At 41.9% G+C, this 21,849-nt stretch overlaps 1 protein-coding gene across 2 annotated transcripts in view; it reads left to right on the top strand.

The window, feature by feature from the left end:
* The window catches only part of LOC310754150 (A-kinase anchor protein 17B-like), a 30,224-nt gene extending 9,223 nt beyond the window's left edge, over positions 1–21,001 (top strand). For both annotated transcript variants that reach the window (XM_083595704.1, XM_083595703.1), the window contains exons 2-5: positions 57–838; positions 2,239–2,369; positions 15,544–15,784; positions 16,967–21,001. In XM_083595704.1, the coding sequence (XP_083451830.1) occupies positions 71–838; positions 2,239–2,369; positions 15,544–15,784; positions 16,967–18,523 (2,697 nt within the window). In that variant the 5' untranslated portion in view covers positions 57–70 and the 3' untranslated portion in view covers positions 18,524–21,001. The remainder of the gene's footprint in view (positions 1–56; positions 839–2,238; positions 2,370–15,543; positions 15,785–16,966) is intronic.
* Positions 21,002–21,849: the final 848 nt, after the last annotated feature.

Here is a 21,849-nt window from a genome sequence, read left to right as displayed (position 1 = left end):
AGCATTCTTTATTTGCTCTTTATCATAACTGCTCCTCTTTAATTGTTTTTCTAAAGGACCTCTGGACATCATGAATCACACTGTAGTATATGATACCTCAGAAACTATGGAGTTCTGTGCTTTTCATCGACTCTATCTTATGCCAATAGTAAAAATGACAATCTGTATAGTGCTTCCAGAACCCACCGGACCTACCTACATAGTCCCAAAGTGGGAAGTGATTGAAAAGCTGAAGAAAATGGTTTGTCCAGACCGGTTCGCCAGTGTTAAGGTTACCAAGAACACTAAGGGTTTCATTCTGTGTGAGGGAGAGGCAGACACCAATCGCGTGTTTTGTAGGCTGAAGGAGAAGCTTCATGGCAAGATGATAAACCTCAGTGGCTTCAAAGATGATTTGCAAGTGGTTGTCATGGAGCCACCTTCCAATCCGCCAGCTCCTCAGGAGTTGGAACCCACTAGAGAATTGCCAGAGGAAGACTTAGCAGAGCAAAGCAAGGATAGTCCTGGTTGCATCTATTTGGAAGGACTGCCATGCAAATGGTTTGCAGTGAAAGGCTCAGGTAGTGAATCACCAAGGGAAGATATCTTGAGAGCAGTGTTTGAAAATTTTGGGAAGATCAAGAACATAGATATCCCTATGCTTGACCCTTATAGAGAAGAAGTGGTGGGAGGACGCATGAATAATTTGACTTTGCGTTCCCTTTTGAACCTGCGGACATTTGAAGCTTTTGTCCAGTACCAGGAGTCCACATCTTGTTCAAAAGCTATGGAGACATTTAAGGGAATGAAGCTGGTGTTTAAAGGGGATGATGGAAAAGCTCTTGCATGTTACATCAAGGTAAGAAGTATTGCTTAGGAGTAGCTATTTTTAGTCTATTGCTGTAAAAACTGCCAAGTCTTATGCCACCTGAAAGGCTGGCAGTTTTATTTTGGCATAGGCATTATGAACTATTTTCTACCATAGGAGGAAGTGCCTAGTGATGTGGAATCTAGTCCCATGAAAGGATTTGCTGAATTAAATTTTTCATGCATCTGATGGTGGGAGTCATGTTCCACAATTAATCTGCCACCCTTTCAGGTGGCACCAGAGTTTTTGTGTTGTGCCAGGGATGGGGAACCTGTGGATCTCCAAGGCTGCTGGGCTACAGCTTTTGTCATCCTTGACCATTAGCCATATTGGCTCAAAGTTGATGGGAGCTGCAATTCAACAACCTCTGGAAGCCACATTCTTTAGGAAACAGGAGTCCTTCCGTTTGTGGAAGAGTCTTGCAGAAGCCAGCACTAATGGAAGAGGAGGTGAAGAGATGTTTTCCTATCTCTCCTACAACCTCCTATACCCACTTCCATGCTGTTGCAAGGGGTCTCACAACTCACTGGAGCAGAACTGAAGAGCACAATTCACCTTCCCCCTTGCTGCCATATGGTTTTGACAGGTTTGGTCTTCTTTATATGGGGCATCTGCTTCCATATACAGAAACTTTGAATGATTACTGAGAGTAAATCACAACTTCCTTAAAAATATGCATTTTTCTGGGGCTCCCTAAATGGAATATCTTTCAGCATTATTTCCATGTTTGGTCTTTAATGGGTATACAATTGCAGCTTTGAAAATAATTTCACTGTGATCACCTCTTGGATTACTTGGATTTGATTTTATTAAATGTATGTAGCCTAGTTACACGGACACCTTTTAGTTCTTTTCATTTTCAGCACTGTGGTTTTTAATATGGGAGAGGTTTGAAAGATGCCCAATTCTCATTTTAAAATTGAGGGCAGATAACAGCTGGTTTTCAGAGCCTTAGGGATATCCCATGGGTACCTTCACATGACACCTGTATTCTGTTTACACCCTATCCCAACTGAACCTTTAAACTGCCTTTATAATTCCAACCCCCAGCTCCAAAAATAGAAGCTTGCAGTGTGGCATAGGGACCAGGTGGGAAGTGTTTGTGTTCATGCTGGGTTACAATCACAAGCAGTTATTTCTCAGTAGCACAACTTCCTTTACCTGAGCATGAGTCTCCCTGCCACCCCTATGTCATCTGTGTTGGACTGCATAGCAAAGGCCTTCTTTCTGGTATGGAGATAGTTGAGCCAAAGTGGTTTAGGGAATGTCCCGATGCTGTTAAGGCTCCCTGTGTTCTATTTGAGATCTTGAAATTGGCTCTGGAGACCTTGTAGATTTTGCATGCTTGAGTGAGCGGTACTACAATTTGTACTTCTTTGATTTTTAAACAGGTGACGTCTGATACTACTAATCATTTCAGTGATACTGCTGTAAATCAGAGAAAACTGGAAAAAATAACTCTGCAAGAACTAGAGAGAGAGCGAAAGAGGAAAGAAGACAGAGGGGGAAAAAGGATTGAAAGGTGAGGAATCTCTGTGGCTTTTTTTCTTCTTTTTCTCTTAAAGACAAGATTGAGCATACCCTGTTAGTGGGGAAACTGAGATAAGAGGATTGTTTTTTGTGGCTGTGGGGGCTCCATACCTTTTCTTTGCATAATGGCAGCTGACATTGTGTACCAAAATCAGCTGGACCTTGTGACTTACCTAAGTTTATGCAAGGAGAGAAAATCTGCTTACTTTCCCTTTTTTAGCCATTTTATTAGTTATGCATAATTCAGATTTTGTTTAGTTATTGGGATATCTATGTGAGATAATGGAAAACTTGCCCCCCAAGTACTTGAAATCTTTTCCAGACACCTTTCTGCCTCCCGAGATTTCAGCAGGCATTTATACATAATATGCTCCTTGCCATGAGGGCTAGAAACATTTCTTTTAAAACAAACAAATGAAAGTTGAGTCTTGGGAAATTATTTTTTTTTTTTTTTTTTTATAATATATTTATTAAAGTTTTCAAATAAAACATATATCAGATAAGCACTTATCGTTGTCCATTTAACATCTTTCAATTGTTACATGGGACTCCCCCACACCTCCCGCATACACTTACATCATTATTAAATTATTTTCAAGCAAATTATCATTTAACTCATCTTAATTAATAATCTTAATTTGGTTTGACATATAATTCGACTTTAAATCTATTTTAATGGTAGACAATTGTCTGCACTGGCATCCTATTCAGCACTCAGCCAGATTACAATATTTTTGTAAATAAGTCTTAAATTTCCTCCAGTCTTCTTCCATCCTTTCTTCTCCCTGGTCTCGAATTCTGCCGGTCATCTCGGCTAGTTGCATATAGTCCATCAGTTGCATCTGCCATTCTTCCACAGTGGGTAGCTCCTGAGTTTTCCAATTCTTGGCAATTAATATTCTTGCTGCTGTTGTTGCGTACAAAAAGAATGTTCTGTCCTCTTTTAACACACTCTGGCCGACAATACCCAGGAGAAAGGCCTCTGCTTTCTTAGTAAAGGTGTATTTAAACACCTTTTTTAATTCATTATATATTTTCTCCCAAAAGGCCTTCACTCTAGGGCAGGTCCACCAGAGGTGAAAAAATGTTCCTTCATTTTCCTTACACTTCCAACATTTGCTATCAGACGAATGGTATATTTTAGCCAGTTTGACAGGGGTCATGTACCATCTATACATCATTTTCATCACATTTTCCTTCAACGCATTACATGCAGTGAAGTTCAGCCCAGAGGTCCACAACCTTTCCCAATCTTCAAACATAATATTATACCCAATATCCTGCGCCCATTTTATCATTGTTGATTTTACCATTTCGTCATGTGTGTTCCATTTCAGCAGCAAGTTATACATTCTTGAAAGTACCTTAGTCTTAGGTTCTAACAGTTCAGTTTCTAACTTTGACTTTTCCACTTGGAATCCTAACTTTTTGTCGTTTTTAAACACTTCTTTAATCTGAGCATAGTGTAACCAGTCTCGCACTTTGTCTCTCATCTTTTCTAAACTCTGCAATTTCCAGTTGTCACCATCCTTTTCTATTATCTTGGGAAATTAATTTGTTTACCCGGTACTAAATTGTGTGCTCCTGTAGCATTCACATAACCATGATTATTTTATTGTCTTCCCTAAAGTACATTTCAGTGAAACTGATAAAGCTGAAGGACTTTTAACAGAAGGCTGCAAACATCAAAACACTGTTTCTCACTTCATGTTTTATCTGCAGCTGTTAATAGTGTTACAAGCCATCGCAATCTCCAATCATGAGATTCCAGGGGTTCCGGGTGCTTAACCCAGGGTTTGTGTTTTCTTTTGGAAATGAGGCACAGTGGGGACTGTATGTCTTTAGGATATATGGTTTATTTACACATATATGCAGCCTGAACCTACGATGGAGGGGTTCACAGCATTAACACCCCAAGAGGGTGACCATAGCCATAGCCTTAGATTTAGTAGACATCAAACATTGTGCTCTGCCTTCCACAGACCCTCCCCCTTTGCTCTCCTTACTAGGAGGCTAGCTTGGTTTGCGTAGTTTTGAACACTTGCTATTCCAGGGATTAGAAGAGTCTGGCATCCACAAACTCAAAACAGTATCTGTAGGTGTACACTTGATAGTAAAGACATTTAGATTACTGGAGAAAACTAGCAAGATATAAGCAGTCCAACTTTTGGCCATGGGATTACTATCTGTTTACTAATTTCATGTCCTGCTATTCAAAACATATTTCTATCAGGTAATAATAATAATAATAATAATAATAATAATAATAATAATAATAATTTATTTGTACCAGGCCCATCTGGCTGGGTTTCCTCAGCCACTCTGGGCGGCTCCCAACAGAATATTAAAAACACACACAAAAATCAAACATTAAAAACTTCCCTATACAAGGCTGCCTTCAGATGTCTTCTGAAAGTCAGATAGTTGTTTATTTTCTTGACATCTGATGGGAGGGCATTTCACAGGGCGGGAGCCACTACCGGGAAGGCCCTCTGCCTGGTTCCCTGTAGCTTTGCTTCTCACAGTGAGGGAACCACCAGAAGGCCCTCAAAACTGGACCTCAGTGTCCTGGCTGAACGATGCGGGTGGAGACGCTCCTTCAGGTAGCTGTTATTGGGTGATTGAAAATCCAGCAGTCTCCAAATTATGCCATTTTACTGTTCAAAGACTTCCTGATTCTGCCAAGGGGAACAAAAAAGGAGTTTAAAAATGATATTTTTGCCATTTTAGCTGTTGGTTATATAGCTGCATGAATTTTTCCATAGATGCTTAGTTCTTTTCTATTGGTTCAGAGTTGCCTCCTCATGGTAATTAACAAATAGAAACTTGCCTTCAGTGAAAGGGCAATATGTCCTTTGCTTTACGTTAATAGATAACAAGTGACGGTTCTGTATGAGGATGAACCTTAGGCGCATAGTTGCATAAGACCTTTTTTTACAATTTGGTTTGTTTTATCAATTGCTGAAATTCTGTATAACGGCATTATGCCTACACTGAAGTTAGATCAATTTTTGTGAGAGAATATAATGTAATTTGGTTTTTAGGTTTTGCTGCTGAGTTCAAAGATAAATGTGTGTCACTACTTGTTTTCTCAACCTCCCTTAGCTCTCCAGAGGGCTTCTTCAATGCCAGATTACATCTGAGCACATATGTTCTTATTCTGCAGGGAGCCTTGGGCTCCACCTTCTTTGTTGCATTCAGAACAAAAGTTGTTATGCCAAAAGACTGAAATAGTAACACTAGATTTACGAAACTCTCAACAAATTCAGCTTTTGCAAGACGTTATTTCACCCCTCCCCTTTTTAAAGACTATTTAGCAATTAGGATATAAAATGCAGACCCTCAGGCCCAGGGATTTCCTGTTACAGGTAATTTGCAACGTATGCTCATTAAACTTGTATGCGTTTAGGTTTATGAGGTAGGCAAAAAAAAAAAAAATTAACAAAGGCAGGGCAGAAAATGGGTGGGTGTCTGGGGAAAAAAAGACTTGGGCAAGCCTAGTCGCAATGTGTTTTGACTACACACAATTTTGACTTTAGGTGCTATCCCTGGTACATAGCCCCTCCATACATTGAGAGCCACCGGTATGTACAGAAGTCCGAGTTGGCTGCGTACCGAAATTGTTTCCTAGAAAATCAACAAGGATTTTACAAAATATTTTTTCTCATCAGGAATCGTTCAGGTCTATAGAACCCTTACAAAATCCTTTCTGCAAAGCTTCTCAGGCTTTATGAGAACTCTGGCACACTTTCTCCGAATTAAATTTGGAGAGACGTGCTTCATTCATGCTCCTGGAAAAGGCCTACTTTTATACTATGTGCGTTACAATTCACCTGCCTTTAGAAGGGCCCTCCTAGCTAGAAGACGGCAAGGTCAGAGCAGTGATTCATGCACAGACACAACAGACCTCTCAGACCAGGACGTTCTATGTTACTCCATGAGGAGTGGTAGAACGATCCATTTACATCTAGTGAGAGGTTAGGAGGAGGAAAGATCAGAGTAGTGACTCACACAGATACCAGAAGCATCCTCTTCTGTGGCTGGGTACTTTTGAACTCACAGGAGCATTATATATGCTCACGTGACATACTAGCAGTTTTCACACAGCACAGAGTTTGGGAATTAGCTGCTCTGTTCAGTCTGCAGTAGGGCTCAGCAACTTACAAGGCCAGAACTGCTTAGATCTGCATTCTGTGTCTCGAGACCATTTTTGTGGCCTGTGGAGGCATAGAAATGTTGACTGGAGGTTAGGAACAATGATTAAATTGAAAGCAAAGTGGTCTGTAGCTCTGACTGTAAAAAAGAAGAGCCAAGGTCAGCAAATGCACAAGGCCTCCAGACGAGTGTCTTATTTCTTTTCTTGAGCCGGGGAAGGTGAAAGTGTTTGTATATAATCTGTTAGCTTTCATAGTGCATCTGAGCACTCCCTGAGTAGTAATAATGATGCCTGCTCAGGAGTGATGGGGAATAATCCTAGCGTTTGGCATCATTATAATGAAGCCAGTGAAGGGCGGAAGAAAGTTGTTAGGTTATCAGTATTGCAGGTATGAACACACTAACGATGCAGCAAGAATGAAGGAACATTAATGACATGTAGAAACTATTCTGTAAGAATTGGGGAGAAAAGTTTCAGATGGGTTTCTTAGCTTTTTTAAAGCAAATATAAGTGAACTTGCTATACAGTGGTACCTCGGGTTACAGATGCTTCAGGTTACAGACGCTTCAGGTTACAGCCTCTGCTAACCCAGAAATAGTACCTCAGGTTAAGAACTTTACTTCAGGATGAGAACAGAAATCGTGTGGCGGTGGTAGCGGGAAGTCCCCATTAGCTAAAGTGGTACCTCCGGTTGAATGAATGAATGAATGAATGAATGAATGAATGAATAAGTTTATTACGGTCATAGACCAGAAGGAAAAAACATAAAGACAACAGTAGTTTACGAGGGAATGATGGTGTCAATTAAAAGTTGTAAAATTATACATAAAAACAATACACATATGCACTCACACCCACACACAAAAAAAAAAAAAGGGGGGGGGCTTGTCCAAGGGTCAGATCTTTTACTTTTTTACAACTAATGCCCTCCGCTTGATCGCGGCCGCAGAAAACTTGGCCACTTTCAGTGTTACTTCTGGGTTTTTATCTCCTAGTAGGATTTTCAGCCGCTGAGATTCAGATCGACCTGGAAATTTCTGAACGATAGGAGAGATAAACAGTGACCTGATATCCCCGTAGAGGTCGCAGCGTAACAACACATGTGAAGCCGTTTCCACCTCCTTCAGACCACATGGGCAAACTCGTTCGGCATAGGGTGTGCCCTCGTATCTGCCCTTTAGTAAGGCAGATGGCAGTACATCAAATCTGGTAAGGGTAAACGCCCGCCTATATTTTGCGATTTGTAGATCCAGCAAATATGGGGTTAAATTAAACCCTTTCCCATAATCTTGGATAGCTGGGTATTTATCTATCTTGCTCATATGGTCCTGAAGCTCTACATCTCCTATTCGCTGGCTCACCATCATTTTAGCCTTTTCAAAACCTGCGGCTATAAGTTCTTGTAGGGAAAGCCCCAGGCCCTTCAATTTTTCATAAAGCGACAATCTCCATTTAGACTGAAACGGGTCTAATAAAGTCAGTGGAGCCACTCCCACTGGGAAAAATATGAGTTTTAGCCAGAAGTGAATCTTCAGGATCCATATCCTGGCATTAATAGGGAGTTGACCTACCTCCAGCCTAATGGCAGTGTTGGAGACACAGGTAGGTAACCCTAGTAGGGAGCGGTAAAATTTAGTTTGTACAGATTCCAGGGACTTAAGTTTTTGGCAGTTAAATATCTGGGTGCCATACATCAGTTGTGGAAGTATTTTTGCAACAAAGACCTGGGAGGCGGCAGGAACATATTGACCTCCTTTTCTGTAAAAGAATCTTATGATAGCTCTAAAAGATCTTTGCGCATTTGCAATGGAATTCTTAATCTGATGGCACCAAGATCCCTTCTCATCAAAAATTATTCCAAGATATCTAAAAGATGTTACTTGCTCAATAGGTTGGTTATTGATTTTCCATTTATGTCGGAGTTTTCTCTTGGGGAACACCATAATTTTTGATTTAGTGTAATTTATTATTAGGTGTTCAGCTTCGCAATACTCTGTAAGAGCTCGTAAAAGTTTTCTTAGACCCACACAAGAGAAGGAAATAAGTGCCGCATCATCTGCGTACAAAAGGACTGGGATTGGTATATTGTTTAGGTTTGGGGAGTGAGTACTTGCTTCCTCCATCTTTCCGACTAAGGAGTTTATATAGAAGTTGAATAGAATAGGGGCAAGGACACAGCCTTGCTTGACACCATGGAAACTTTGGATTTCCTTTGATAGGTTCCCATAACGGTCGCATCTAACACGGATCCGAGTATTTTCATGTAGTCTACGGATAAGAAGCAAAAGACGTCTATCGATGTTTGTGGCATTTAATTTTTCCCAAAGTCTATGCCGGGGTATCGAATCGAAAGCTGATTTGAAATCTATAAAGGCTACATAGAGAGAGCCTCCTTTCTTTGAGGTGTATTTCTCCACTAGATGTTGCAATACCAGTCCTTGGTCTAGAGTTGATCTATGTGCCCTGAAACCAGCCTGGGCTTCCTTTAGGATGTGCTCCTGTTCCAGCCAGTCCGCAAACTTTTCACGTAAGTGAGTTGCATAAAGTTTGCTAATGATGCTTAAGAGACTGATTGGTCTGTAATTGGCTGGATCAAGTTTACAGCCTTTCTTGAATATGGGAACGATGATTGCCAGTCCCCAGTCCTCTGGTATTATTGCTGTTTGATCTATGCTGGTGAAAAGGGTGGCAAGGACTGGGGCCCACCAGTCAATATTGGCTTTGAGAAGCTCAGGAGAGATATTATCTGCTCCCGGGGCTTTTCTATGTTTGAGTGCCTGAATAAGCCTCCTAATCTCCGCAACCGACACCGGAGGCCACTCATCACCTGCCGCACACTGTGTTAGTGGCTGTGTCAAAGGCAGAGCTGAATATAAGGATTGAAAAAATGCCTCCCAAGTCCCTGCAGGTATTGTATACTCCACTTCTGAGGAAGTAGATCGCACTCCATTTGCTACCAGTCTCCAGAAGGTGGCTGAATCTCTCTCTCTGGATGCATCTATTAGGCATTTCCATTCTCTTTTCTGTGCCAGGAGTTTTTTGTTTTTGATCAGAATTTTATAGTTTCGTTTATCTTCAAACCAGCCCGTGGGGAGTTGGGGTAAATTGGCAGATCTATAATTCTTGTATTTTTTCAGTAAGTTTAGCTTCATGTCCTGACATTCTTGATCAAACCAGGGTTTGGAGTTTTTATATGCTGAAGATTGCCTACTTGGCCTGTTCCTTTTTTCCTTCAGGGAATCTTGAAGGAGTGAAATTAACTCCTGAAATAAATTTATCTTTAGTTCATGTCTAGAGGAAGTTATAAGGTTTTCTCTCTTAGTGAGGAATTCCTTTGAGCATAGCCTACTTGAAATTTCCTTATGCAGTTCATCTGTCCATCTGATACGCGAATATCTGAGCTCCAGAGCTGTAGGGCTCGAATGCTCGATTTTCTCAGCGCAGGATAAATCCTTTCCCGCAGCTACGAGAGCACTTAATGGCAGATGGTCACTGTCTAAGCGCTCCTCCACTTTACATTCCAGAACTTTGTTTTGAAAATCATACGACACGATTATATAGTCAATTGTGGAGGCGCCATTGTTAGATATAAATGTGAATTCTCCAACCTTCTCCCCCTCTGTACGGCCATTTAGTATAACCAAGTCCAAGTTGTTGACCAAGTGTAGTAGGCATAAGCCGGCATAATTGCAGCCTTTATCCTTTGAGACTCTAGCTGGTATTGGGTGGGTTTCCTCTATAATGGGGACTGTTTCGTGGAAATGGGCATACAAAGCCTCATCAGATTGTCCAGTTCTGGCATTTAGGTCGCCTGCCACCACTACAGAGGCATCAGGAAATTGATTTGATAGTTTGTCAAGATACTGTTCTAACTGAGCCCAAGTGTTTCTTATCAATCTTTTCTCTCTTTGTGGGGGTAGGTATACGTTAATCAGCAGCAAGCTGTGGGTTCTCCACTGTACATGCACAGCTGTGGCCAGATGGTCTAGTGGGTCTAGTTCTTTAAATATGGCCCTTAGCCTTGTTGAAATTAGGGTAACTAACCCACCTTTAACTCGCCCCCCTCTAGTGCTTAAAAGACCTGGGAGGGAGAACGCAGAAAAACCATTTAGCTCCACTTCACTTGTGCTCCAGGTCTCCTGGAGGAACACAATGTCATGTCTCTGGATGTATTTAGCAAAGGATTGGTCAGAAACCCTCTTTTGCCAACCTGCAATATTCCAAGTTAGCAAGGCAAGGTTGCACGCTGTCTTGCCAAACATTGATCTTAGTCAATTTGCCTTTAAAAGATTTTTTGGGCCTATCTTTTTATCTGTTAATTGGATTTCATTCATTTTGGCAATGTCCATAGATGTATTGTCGCCCAGGTACTCAATGGAATCAATTGAAGGGTGCAGCGTGCTAACATTAGTGATCAGTACTCCTTTTTTTGGCGAATCTACCTTGAGGTGTTCTATTTGACTGGTACCAAGTTCATCCTCATCCAGGTATCTCATGCTGGTCCAAGAGCGCGTTGTGATTGTCATAGGGATGGTTTCCTTCTTAGATGGTAGATTGTTGCTGTCCCTTACGCACTGTGTTAGATCTGTTGCTGTCAGGTTTATCTCTGCAACTGCAGAGGTATTATAAAGGTAGTCTTTCATGGTTGCCATAGGGATGGTTTCCTTCTTAGATGGTAGTTTGTCCCTTGCGCACTGTGTTAGATCTGTTGTTAACAGGTTTATCTCTGCAGATGCAGAGGTATTATAAGAGTAATCTTTCATGGGGTCTGTCTTGGCTTTTTCAGAGAGGTTCTCTTTCTTTAATTGGTCCGTTGCCGGTTCTTTCTCTCTTACTTTTTCCGGAGCATTCATCTCTGTTAGCTTATTTCTAAGGGTCTCCAATCTTCTCAAGATCTCAGATTGGGCAGGGAAAGGCAACAATCCAAACTGATTTATTAATGCCTTTTCTTCTGGATAGAAGTTATCCGTCCCCTCATTAGGCAGTCTCATCTCCTGTCTTAGTTTCAAGGACCCTTGCTCAGTATGTTCCAGTTTGTCTTTTGAGTGTCCTCTCTCCACCTTTGGTTTACAAGAAAATCTTATCTCAGCTGTCGTAAACTCATCGGGAAACAATTTCAAACATGTGCTGTTTTCAAAGAATCTTGTTACCGTTATCCTTTTCTTTAACAGCAAATGTCTTGATCTATATATATATTTAGCCAAGTTTTGATCTTTGAAGGAGGCAATCACTCGCAGAGAGTATCCATTGTAGAATATGAAATCTACTGAGGTAATGTCCTTTAATTTTATTTTCCCTGGCAGCATGTCATCTAAAGTATTCACAAAATGCACCGAGCGTTCTTCCTGTGTAAGGAAGCCCTTTGGCTTCGGGTAGTTAAGAAATGCTAACTTCCTATCTGCCAACATCAGTTTCCATACTGGCTCAACTTGAGATCTGCCATGATCAATGGTATGGGGTGAGTCTTCTTTAATATTTATGGATCCTTGGGGTTTCAGCATAGAGCACCCGGGTTGTGATTCCGTTTCCTCACTTGTTTTGTTAGGCAGCGATGATGTTTCTTTCAAAGACTTCAGCTGGATCTTTTTTCCTGAATCCACACTGTTGTTCTCTCTGCTACCATGTATAGCAGGTTTGTTAGAGTTTGTTTTTGATTTTGTTGGGATCAGCTTATATAGTCTTTTCCAGCATACTTTACATGCACGTCGATTTATAACAGATTTCCTTGCAATTTTTATGTTCTTACTTTTCTTTTTAGTTTCAGCTTTCTTCTTATGGGATCTCTTACTGATGCCTCGCCTCTTTTGATTTACTTCGATAGGAAATTCAGTTTTAGGGACAGGTACATACAACCCTATGTCCTTTCCTTGGTGTAAATGATTTTCCGCTGCTGATCCTTGTGTGCACTTGCTGGTTGCTGGTTGCTTTGTATATTCTGGCTCTTGAAGGGTGGTTGGTAGATCGGCACCATGAAATTCTGAGCCTTTAGCTTGAAGGGGATAATTTTCCACTAATGTCAGGAGCAGCCCATTTGTTATTGTTAAGTATTTTTTCATAGCTGCCAGATCCAGATTTATAGAGAGCAGCCAGTCCTGAGGATAGCAGTCATTGTTTTCCGTCTGGGAGCCCATAGATGAAGTCTGGGATTTCTGGGAGTTTCGGGATTCTTCCTGTAGTTCTGAAGATAATATCTCAGCCAAGACTATTTCGTGGGCCAGGCTCATTGTGTTTCTATTTTGGTTGTTATTCTCCGTGTCCTGTATTCCTCTAGAGGAGGTTGAGTGATCTTGAGCAGCAGAGGGAAAAAGAAGAGCCTCATCCTGCTTCGACTCAACCATCTCAGCCATCTTTTGCCCATTTCCATTTCCATTCTCATTGTCCCTTGTATGTAGAAAGTATTGCGTGATTTTACTCTGTTTCTCATAACACTCCTGGAACAATGGGCTTGTCACTATCCCCAGGTCCCTACATTTCTTTCTAGTAAGTACCATTTGTAAATCTTTGTTACCAATCAGGGTTATTCTTCCTATTTCAAAAACTATGTCTCTTAGGAAGTCGGAAGCTCCACCCAGCTATAGGCTAAGATCCAAGTTGAGGCAAGATTTGGGATAGCTGTTTATAGTTTGTAATAATTTGATAGCTTGTAGTTCAGGGCATAACACGAAGTTGGCAATAGATCAGCCGTCGCCCGTTTTCCTTATTGTCGGTCAAACTTGAGGAGCGTAGCAGCGCGGGGAGCAAACCCTCCGGACATCAAGATAACAAGGCATAAAACGTTAACTAAGAAAAACAGAGGCAGTGGTGAGGTGATAAGGCAGCCAATAAATCATTAAAACTATAAAATTAGAGTCCAGGAAGAATAAAAAACTACTTAAAATCTTAATTGAAAGCAGGCGAACCTGACTGTGCTGCTATCTCCGTCGCCATCTTCCCTATCCCCTTGTGGTCGTACCTCCGGTTAAGAACAGTTTTGGGTTAACAACAGACCTCCAGAACAAATTAAGTTCTTAACCTGAGGTACCACTGTACTAGATTTTTATTTACTGATCATTTCGTAAAATTTATAGACCGCTTGATTGTAAAAAAAACCCCAACAACTTCAAAGAGGTTTACCCAAAGATAAAACAAGAAAATAAATAAAAACCACAAGCATGCTTTAAAACATAGTTAAAACACACATCACCTCAACTTTCTAAGCATCTGGGTAGGCTTGCCTAAACAAGATGGTTCTTAGTGTGGTATGCTGTGGCATGATTGCTGACTGCATTTTCCAGCTCACATGTGAGGGAAGCTCCATGTAGAGTGCATTGCAGTAGTCCAGTACACTGGTACCTCTGGATCTGTTCCGGAGCCCCATTCGCATCCAGAAGCGAATGCAACCTGCATCCGCGCATGCGTGGGTCACGATTCGCCACTTCTGCGCATGTTCGTGACGTCATTTTGACCATCTGCGCATGCGCGAGCACGAAACCTGGAAGTAACACGCTCCATTACTTCCGGGTCGCCGCAGTGCGCAACCCGAAAATACTTATCCCGAAGCTACTTCAACCCGAGGTATGACTGTATTGATATAACCAACACGTGAACTACTGTGGCAAGGCTTTCCCAGCCCAGGAATGGCCACAGCTGATGGACCAGCTGTAGTTGGTAAAGGGCCTTGCCAGCTGCTGAGGCTACCTGAGCCTCCAGTGATGTAGGTGGATCTGGAAGCACCTCACTCTGTGAACCTTCTCCTTCAGGGAGAGTGCAACCTCATCCATGGTAGGAACTGACCAATTTCTCAGACAAAGGAGCTGCTCACCCACAGTGCCTCTGTTTGGCCAGGATCCAAGCTCAGCTTGCTTGTCCTCATCCATTTCACTATTGCCCAGGGATTGCTCAGGTTCATTCTACTGGCATCAGAAGTGTATTCAGTGCAAATTACCCTTGCTTTTCAATCAGTCCAGAAGACCCATATCACTAATCTAAAATAGCAAAAGCGGTGGTGGATCTAAGCTTCAGGGACCCTAATCTTGGAGGGTCCCCAGAAAAGACTTTAGCCACACATGTACAGTGGCACCTCGAGTTAAGTACTTAATTCGTTCTGGAGGTCTGTTCTTAACCTGAAACTGTTCTTAACCTGAAGCACCAGTTTAGCTAATGGGGCCTCCTGCTGCCGCCGCGCCGCTGAAGCACAATTTCTGTTCTTATCCTGAAGCAAAGTTCTTAACCAGAAGCACTATTTCTGGGTTAGCGGAATCTGTAACCTGAAGCGTATGTAACCCAAGGTACCACTGTATATAGCATTCCTCCCATAACTCAAAAACTATAAGGCATAGGATTTTTTTTATTCACACCAGTGATTTTGACATGTGAGATAATCTGTCCAGTATAGCAATTTTCATCAAAATCTGAGATGTAGCAGTTATCATTTTTAAGTGTGTGTGTGTGTGTGTGTGTGTGTGTGTGTGTATATATATATATATATATATATATATATATATATATATATATGTGGTGATCTGCCATGGAATACCCCGTTGCAGATAACAGTGGGTACCCAGACCTTGTTGCTGATTGTGTAGGGGCCCGCATAACAGTTCAAACTTCCAAAATGTAGGTCTGCCACTGAGCAAAAGTGCCACACCGTTGAAGGACCGGGTGCGGGCACAGGATTGTGAGACTAGGTTCATTATTGTCATGATAAACCATGGTTTATGGCAGTGTTTGAAATAGCTCATGTAACTTTAGATGCAGTACTGGGAAATGTTAGGACCAGAAGATGATTCAAGAGAGAGCTGCCCTGAGGTTATCTTCAAACATTTTGCATCTCCTTTGAATGTGTGAAGTATATATGTTTACATTCCAAAACACAAATTTGTAGGAAGTGTTCTCTCTTGTGTCCAAACAGATTTCAAGGGTGGAAGCCCTTCCTGTTACCTCCTTATCTTCCCTTCTACCTTGCAAGGGTTAAAACTGTAAAATTATTTCCCTCCCGCACCTAAATTGTCCCATATCAATAATTGCCTAGAAAACGACGCGATGATGAAGAAAAGAAAACTGGAGAAGGAAAGAGGAAGCATAAGCACAAGAGACATGGGCGAAGGGAGATAGATTGGGATACAAAACGCCCAAGAAAGCAGCGGAAGGTAACAGATGCGGAAGATTTGTGGACAGAGAAGATGCCCAATTGGGAAGAGAAGAAACACGATATAGCTCAGAAAAGAGAGGAGTCCATGAGGCTGCTTTCCCTGCTCTTAAACAAAGTAAAAGTAAGGATATAATTTTCAAAATATTCTAAGGGTTTTTGTTTTTTAACGTTTTTTAAAAATATATGTAATAAGTTGTGGACAACTGTAGGCATATATGATAGCAGAGTTCGCCACAAGTGGGCAGCAGGTTTCTCAGTTTCCACATCCAAGGCACACCACATTTTGATGCACTGAACTGGGTGCACTGGGAGATTTACATGTTGACTCTGAGAATGAAGCGATTTAAGCAAAGCAAGATGTAAGGCAAGTTTTGATAACTTCTCCTTTTCATCCTGTGATAAAGGATCATATAAATGCTTGTTGGTGGAAGTTCTCTTTTCATATAGGAAATTGCTGTGAATTATTGAGGTGGGGCTGAAACTTGCTTTCTTGTGTGGGGTCATTATTTTAGTAGAACGACTCCGAAGTTATCATTAAAAAAGCGAAAGCAAATAAACCGGCAATTTGACTATTGCCTATGGCAAGTGACTTTCATTAATAATTATTTTTCCTCTGAAAACAGCAAAATCAAGCTGGCTTGTATCTTAAAGGCTATGATTTGTGCAGCTTTGTGAGCCTTTTAAGATGTGGTTTGAAGTGAATTGGCATTTAAAAGACAAAAAACACAGGTTTCCTTTCTGGAAAAATTGAACCGCCTCAAACAGCAGTCTGCAGAGACAACTCCTACAGTGAATGAAGTCTTAAGTGTGTTTCCCAAGCAGTGTATTTTGGGTCTTGCTAAGACTGGCAGGGAGGGAGGCAGATTTCACCCATGAGGTACAACTCACAGGGAAGTTATGCATAAGTCCCTTTTTATGGGGGTGGGGACGAGCTGTTAAAACACAACAATGCTTTTATGCAGCTTTTGCGTTTTAGTAGAATCACTAGGACAAAGTAATCCATCCATGTTGTCCTCCAACTGTTCTTGGACTCCAACTCCTGCAATCCCAGGCCATTTGACATGATGGGAGTTGTAGTCCAAGAGCTTCTGGCCACACACCAGGTGCATTCTGGGTTGTTTGACCTGGGTGGGTGGATGCCATTTGGATTTCCTGTCTTAGGCACTGAAGGGTCTTTTGACTAGCCCAAATTGTACATAAAATCATTTATCATTAGGCTTTGCTGATTTACCGGTATTTGCTTTCTGCTCAAGTCCCTTGTTCTGTTGCGCTATAATTCTTTCTTTTATTCCCCCCCCAAAAGGACGTTGCACAAGCATCCGAGCAAATAGGGGGCCCTCTGCTGAATCTTGAAATCAAAAGGGAGAATTGCTCCTTTGCATCTCAGATACAGAATGCACCAAAGGAACAAGTAAACTGCCTTGGGCAACAAGAGTCTAAGAATAAGAGAGAATCCAAGTGTCAGTCAGCTCAGTCGGCGGATGCTTTTATTGAGGAGAAGCAGCAGCAACAGCAGCAGCAGCAGCACATTCCATTTAAGTTGCCTCCATTACCTGATCCGTTTTGGAGAAATACTTTGAACAGGCCAGTCGCTGAAACCATCACCACCTACGTAACACACAGCCCCCATGACAGCCGCTCGTTTGGGTGCTCCTCTAAAGCTTCCAGGGAGAAAGAATTCAGGAAGCCCAAGGTATATGAAACTGATGAATTCACACATTATTTACTCAACTACTATCAAACCCCAGAATATGCACGGGACTTTCCAAGGGTGGATAAGCCAGCGAATAAGTCTCAGTGGCAGAGGGTGGTGTATTTCAATAAGGACAGCTTCCAGATTTACCTGCAGAACAAAGATAGGCAGTGCATGACGGATTTGATTTGTGTACCAAATACCCAAGAGAAAAGCTCCAGACGTAGTGATAACTGGAAAGTAATGGATGAGGAACCTGAGGTTATGCCAAAAAGCCAGGCATGTGCTAGGGAGTTTGCCAAAAACTATCGGGGCAAAGATCTGTCAAATGAGGCTGAAGAAGGAACGCTGCGTGGTAAATTGAATAGTCGTGTCCTAGTAAGTGCAACTCATGATAGAAAATCTGAAGCAGAAGACACTGAAATGGTGGCTATGGCATCACACAAGCTAGTTGGCCGTGTGAATAAATTGAAGGATGTATTGGAAGAGATCAGCAGTGATTCTGAATCCTTCAGTGAGGCACTTAATGAGTTACGAAGCAAAAAAGGAAGAAAAAATGGTGGTGGCTGCAAGGTGTCACCCTTCGGTCAGAAAATGGTGAGAGATTTGTCGATTTCTGTCCAAAATGATTGTTGTGGTGCTCAAGGTATTGAATGCAGCAAACACAGTTTCTTCTCACGCTCTGAGTACTGTGATTCAGCAAGGCACTCCAAGCTAAAGCTTAGGACAACATACAAAAGAACCAGCAGCAAAGTAAGGGGTGAAGAACAAAGAGTCAAATGGACATCTAGTGATGAGGAGAGGGAAGCTGATCGGAAGAACAACAGAAAGAGATATTCTGGAAACAATTTGTCTGATGATGAACCGCAGTTCTTTAAAGCAAACCATTGTGAAGAGATGGAGTCTCTTGGCAAGATGTCCCATCACAAAATGAAATGTAAAACTCATCACATCATGCCAGGGGCAGTAAAAGCAAAAGATGCCACCCATTCGGGCGGGTCTCCTTTTCAAGAAGCTCACCCAAAGGCAGATAAGGGGAATGTAGACATTAATAAGACCGGTGAGAATGGGTGCCAAATAAATGAAAAGCCGAGAATTTTCAAGGCTAGCGCAAGAAGAGTGGTGCCAGGGCAGGAAGGAAAGGTGAGAGAATTGGTGAGATGGTGAAACAAGCAAGTGGGTGGAATAGGATGGGGGCAGCTTTCAGTTTTTGGAAGCCCTTTTTGGCGTTAATGAGCAGCTCCTGCAACGGGGACATTCTTCACTCCAGGAGGTTTTGCTGCAACTCCTGGTTTTCAGGGGACTTGCTGTTAAGAAAATAGGTGGAAACAGATTCCTGAAGGATGCCCTTTGTTTCCTGTCAAAACAATTCAATCCATATGCAGAGACAGTCTGTGGAGGAAAACTTGGAAGAGGATGATAACTTGGTTGGTGTTGGGGGGTGATGGGTGTGGTTCTTGAAAGCTCAAATTAGGCCCTCTTAAGGACTTTAAAATAAATCACATTTGGTGATTTGGGTGCTCTGCTTGGGCTGCTGTGCATGCTGGCAGAGCACGAGAGGGCAGGCACAGCTTGGCAAAAACTGGTCAACAGATTCAACATCTGTACTAATGACCAAATTTTTTTTTTATTAAAAAAAGTTACTGCAGTGCATGATTGAAGCCATGTTGAATGGTCTACTCAGAATCTGAGCCAAGTGAAGTGAATGGTCCCTGCCGATTTCGGAGGGAGCCACAGAATATGAAAGTAACTGTACAGTTAAAGGAGTTAGTTGAACAAATTGTTTAATTTATAAGATAAAAAAAAAAGAAAGTGCCTCCTCAGTGATGTCAGAAAGGGGATGGTGTGAGAGATGAAACATTTATCCAAAAGGCAGAGAAGGAACGTGTTTGTTTATAATTTACTGCAGACGTGGCAATTTGAGATACTCAAGCTTTTTTTTTTTAATTATTATTATTTATTTTGCAAGAAGCCTTTTATTTATTTAGAAAGATTTATATGCCACTTAATCAGAAAACTCTGCAATTAGCATAGCTTAATCCAGCATTGGGCAGTATATGCTGTGTGCCAGATTCTGCTTCTCAGTCCAGACCCTTTTTGTGGCAGGTCCCTTTGGGTTTATTGGAATGGTTTGAGTAGAATAACAGGTGCCCTGGTTTGAATGGCTACTCCCTTTAATTCTGCCTAAATCTTCTGCCCTTTATTAACCAGCCGAGGGCAAAGTTACACAGCAGAGCCATTATCAGATTTCCTGCCATTCATTTTTTCTTTTCTTTCTTCTTTTGAAGGAGCAGTTGCAGGGTGCTCAGATGGCAATCATAGTAGTGGAGCTGGGAGGAAGTGTTTAGCCCTTCCCACCCCAGTCACTTTACTAATAATGAGTAACTCCCTACTAGCGTCAGGGTAAGGTGGAAATGTGGGCATGATAGAGGTAAGGTTGGGCCCATATCTTATGCCCACCTTATATATATATATATTTGGGGTGGTGGTGATGGTAAATACATAAATGGAGAGCGAGGTAAACATTTCATTCCCAGCTGTTTATTTCCCCCCACCTGTGCACCCAGCAATTTTTCCTTGCTTGCCAGGATTTGGGAAGATAGTGGGAAGCTCCCAGAGCCTGGTAAACAGCCCTTGCCTTATATTTGGTGGAGTGACAGTTCTGGGGGTTCCTGACCGCACAACTTTGCTTTTGTGCATGGGCACCTGGAACAGAACCCTCGCTTTAAGTGGCGGGCCAGTTGTATCTGTTTTCCCCCACTGCCATGGGACAGAAGTCAGTGGCAGGAGGGGACTATAGGTGGGAGGAAACAGCAGGGAAAGGGAAGGCTTAGCACCCCTAGAGCCCAGCATCCCTGCGCCAGTCAAAGCAGGATGCACCAAGGTTGCTTTAAAGTGTCTTTTTCTTTTTTCTTTTTTAAAAAAACTCATATCAGGAGACCAGGAACTCACACAGAGTTTGGCCCCCAAGTTAATTTATTTTGAAGAATAGGTGGGGCTTGAGAGGGGAGAGCTAAATTAAAATCATGGTTGATGTTGTGTAAAAACCAATGAAATTTCCCCCAGTCCTCTCCTAAATTTCATTTCATTTCAAAAGACAGAATTAATTTCATTTTCATTTCAAAAGACAGAACTAGAAAGCAAGAAGTCCATATTTTCACATGTACTTCACAGGCTAGGGGTGCTGTACTTTGTATTCGATGGATCTGCTGAACAGGGAATGCTTTGAGCAGTGAAAAAGGGGTATGAAATCTACTTAAGTGCCGGTTGGTATTTTGTTCCTTGAGTAAGTGACCTTCTAAGCATAGCTATGTAGTCTGAGCCCATAGAAATTATTCTGTTCAGTTATTGCTTATAATTTTATGAAACATGGAACGGGCAAAACAAAGACCATCAAGGACTACAACCTGAAACCATTCCACTGACAAGAATAGGCAGTTCCGAGGGCTGCAAGCTAGGTTGTCGCTTGTTGCACCAGATAGTCACAGCTGTAAGAAGAGGAACAAATTATAGTTTGAGTTTTTGCTTATACTTTTAATATGCTTTATTTATTTCATGTCATGGTAATTTTCATGTGAATAAGCGTTCCCCAGCATACCATCCATGTTTGTTAACCTCTGCTCCAATAAAGTAGTAATGAAGCAATGTATGCAGATATTTTCTGTGCTTAGATTCATGTTTTGCGTCAGGCTGATGGGTGGTGGCAATTTCCACAGTCCTCTAAGCTTGTCTTTTCTTTAACGCTAACCTAGTTTGCAAAAATTGAATGGATTTCCCAATGCAGCCAACAAATGTTTATTTAATCTGAAAGTAATATTTTGCACTTGGGTTTTATTTACTCATTTAGATCATTTAGTGCTCTTCGGCCAATGGCTCCCAGAGTGGTTCACATACAATCAAACTAACACAGTGCCACTGTAGGCTTATAATCCAGGGGTGGTGGGAGAAAGGACACACAAGGGGAAAGGAACAGGGAAGGAAGAGGAAAGTAAAAAACCAAAACTCAAGCACCAATTTCTAAACAGGTGTGCTGTAATGACCAGCTGGCACAGTAAAAGGGTCTTCCGCAAAGCCAATGAAATGAACCGTGCTTCCTGCCTCTTCCACTGAGGCAACCTGATGGAATGGCTACCCCCAAATGGCAGTTAAGGGGAGAGGACAGTTGAGGGGTTCCATTTCCCCCTCTGGATCTTCACCACCCTGCAGTGAATAATACATTTTACATGTGTGTGCATGTTTTTAGTACACGGTTTGTACACATTTCATTTTATGACGGCAAGCATGAGATGCAGTGCTGGGGAAACAGGCCTTCCTGCATGGTAATCAAGAGGGGCTTGTGGTATCATCATAACCCTGCAGCTCATATCATCGGTTGGAGGTTGCTGATCCTCTGCAAAGGGCGAAAAGTGGCAAAGTGCTCTCAGCGTAGGTCCCCTGGAAGCACTGCAGAACGTCTTACTTTACTTTATTCTGCCACAAACCAGCATAACCTA

Source organism: Podarcis filfolensis, assembly GCF_964270895.1.
Source record: "Podarcis filfolensis genome assembly, chromosome: Z".
NCBI classification, from domain to species: domain Eukaryota; kingdom Metazoa; phylum Chordata; class Lepidosauria; order Squamata; family Lacertidae; genus Podarcis; species Podarcis filfolensis.
Note: the sequence above shows the minus strand (reverse complement) of the source record. Positions and strands in the feature narration are given on the sequence as shown.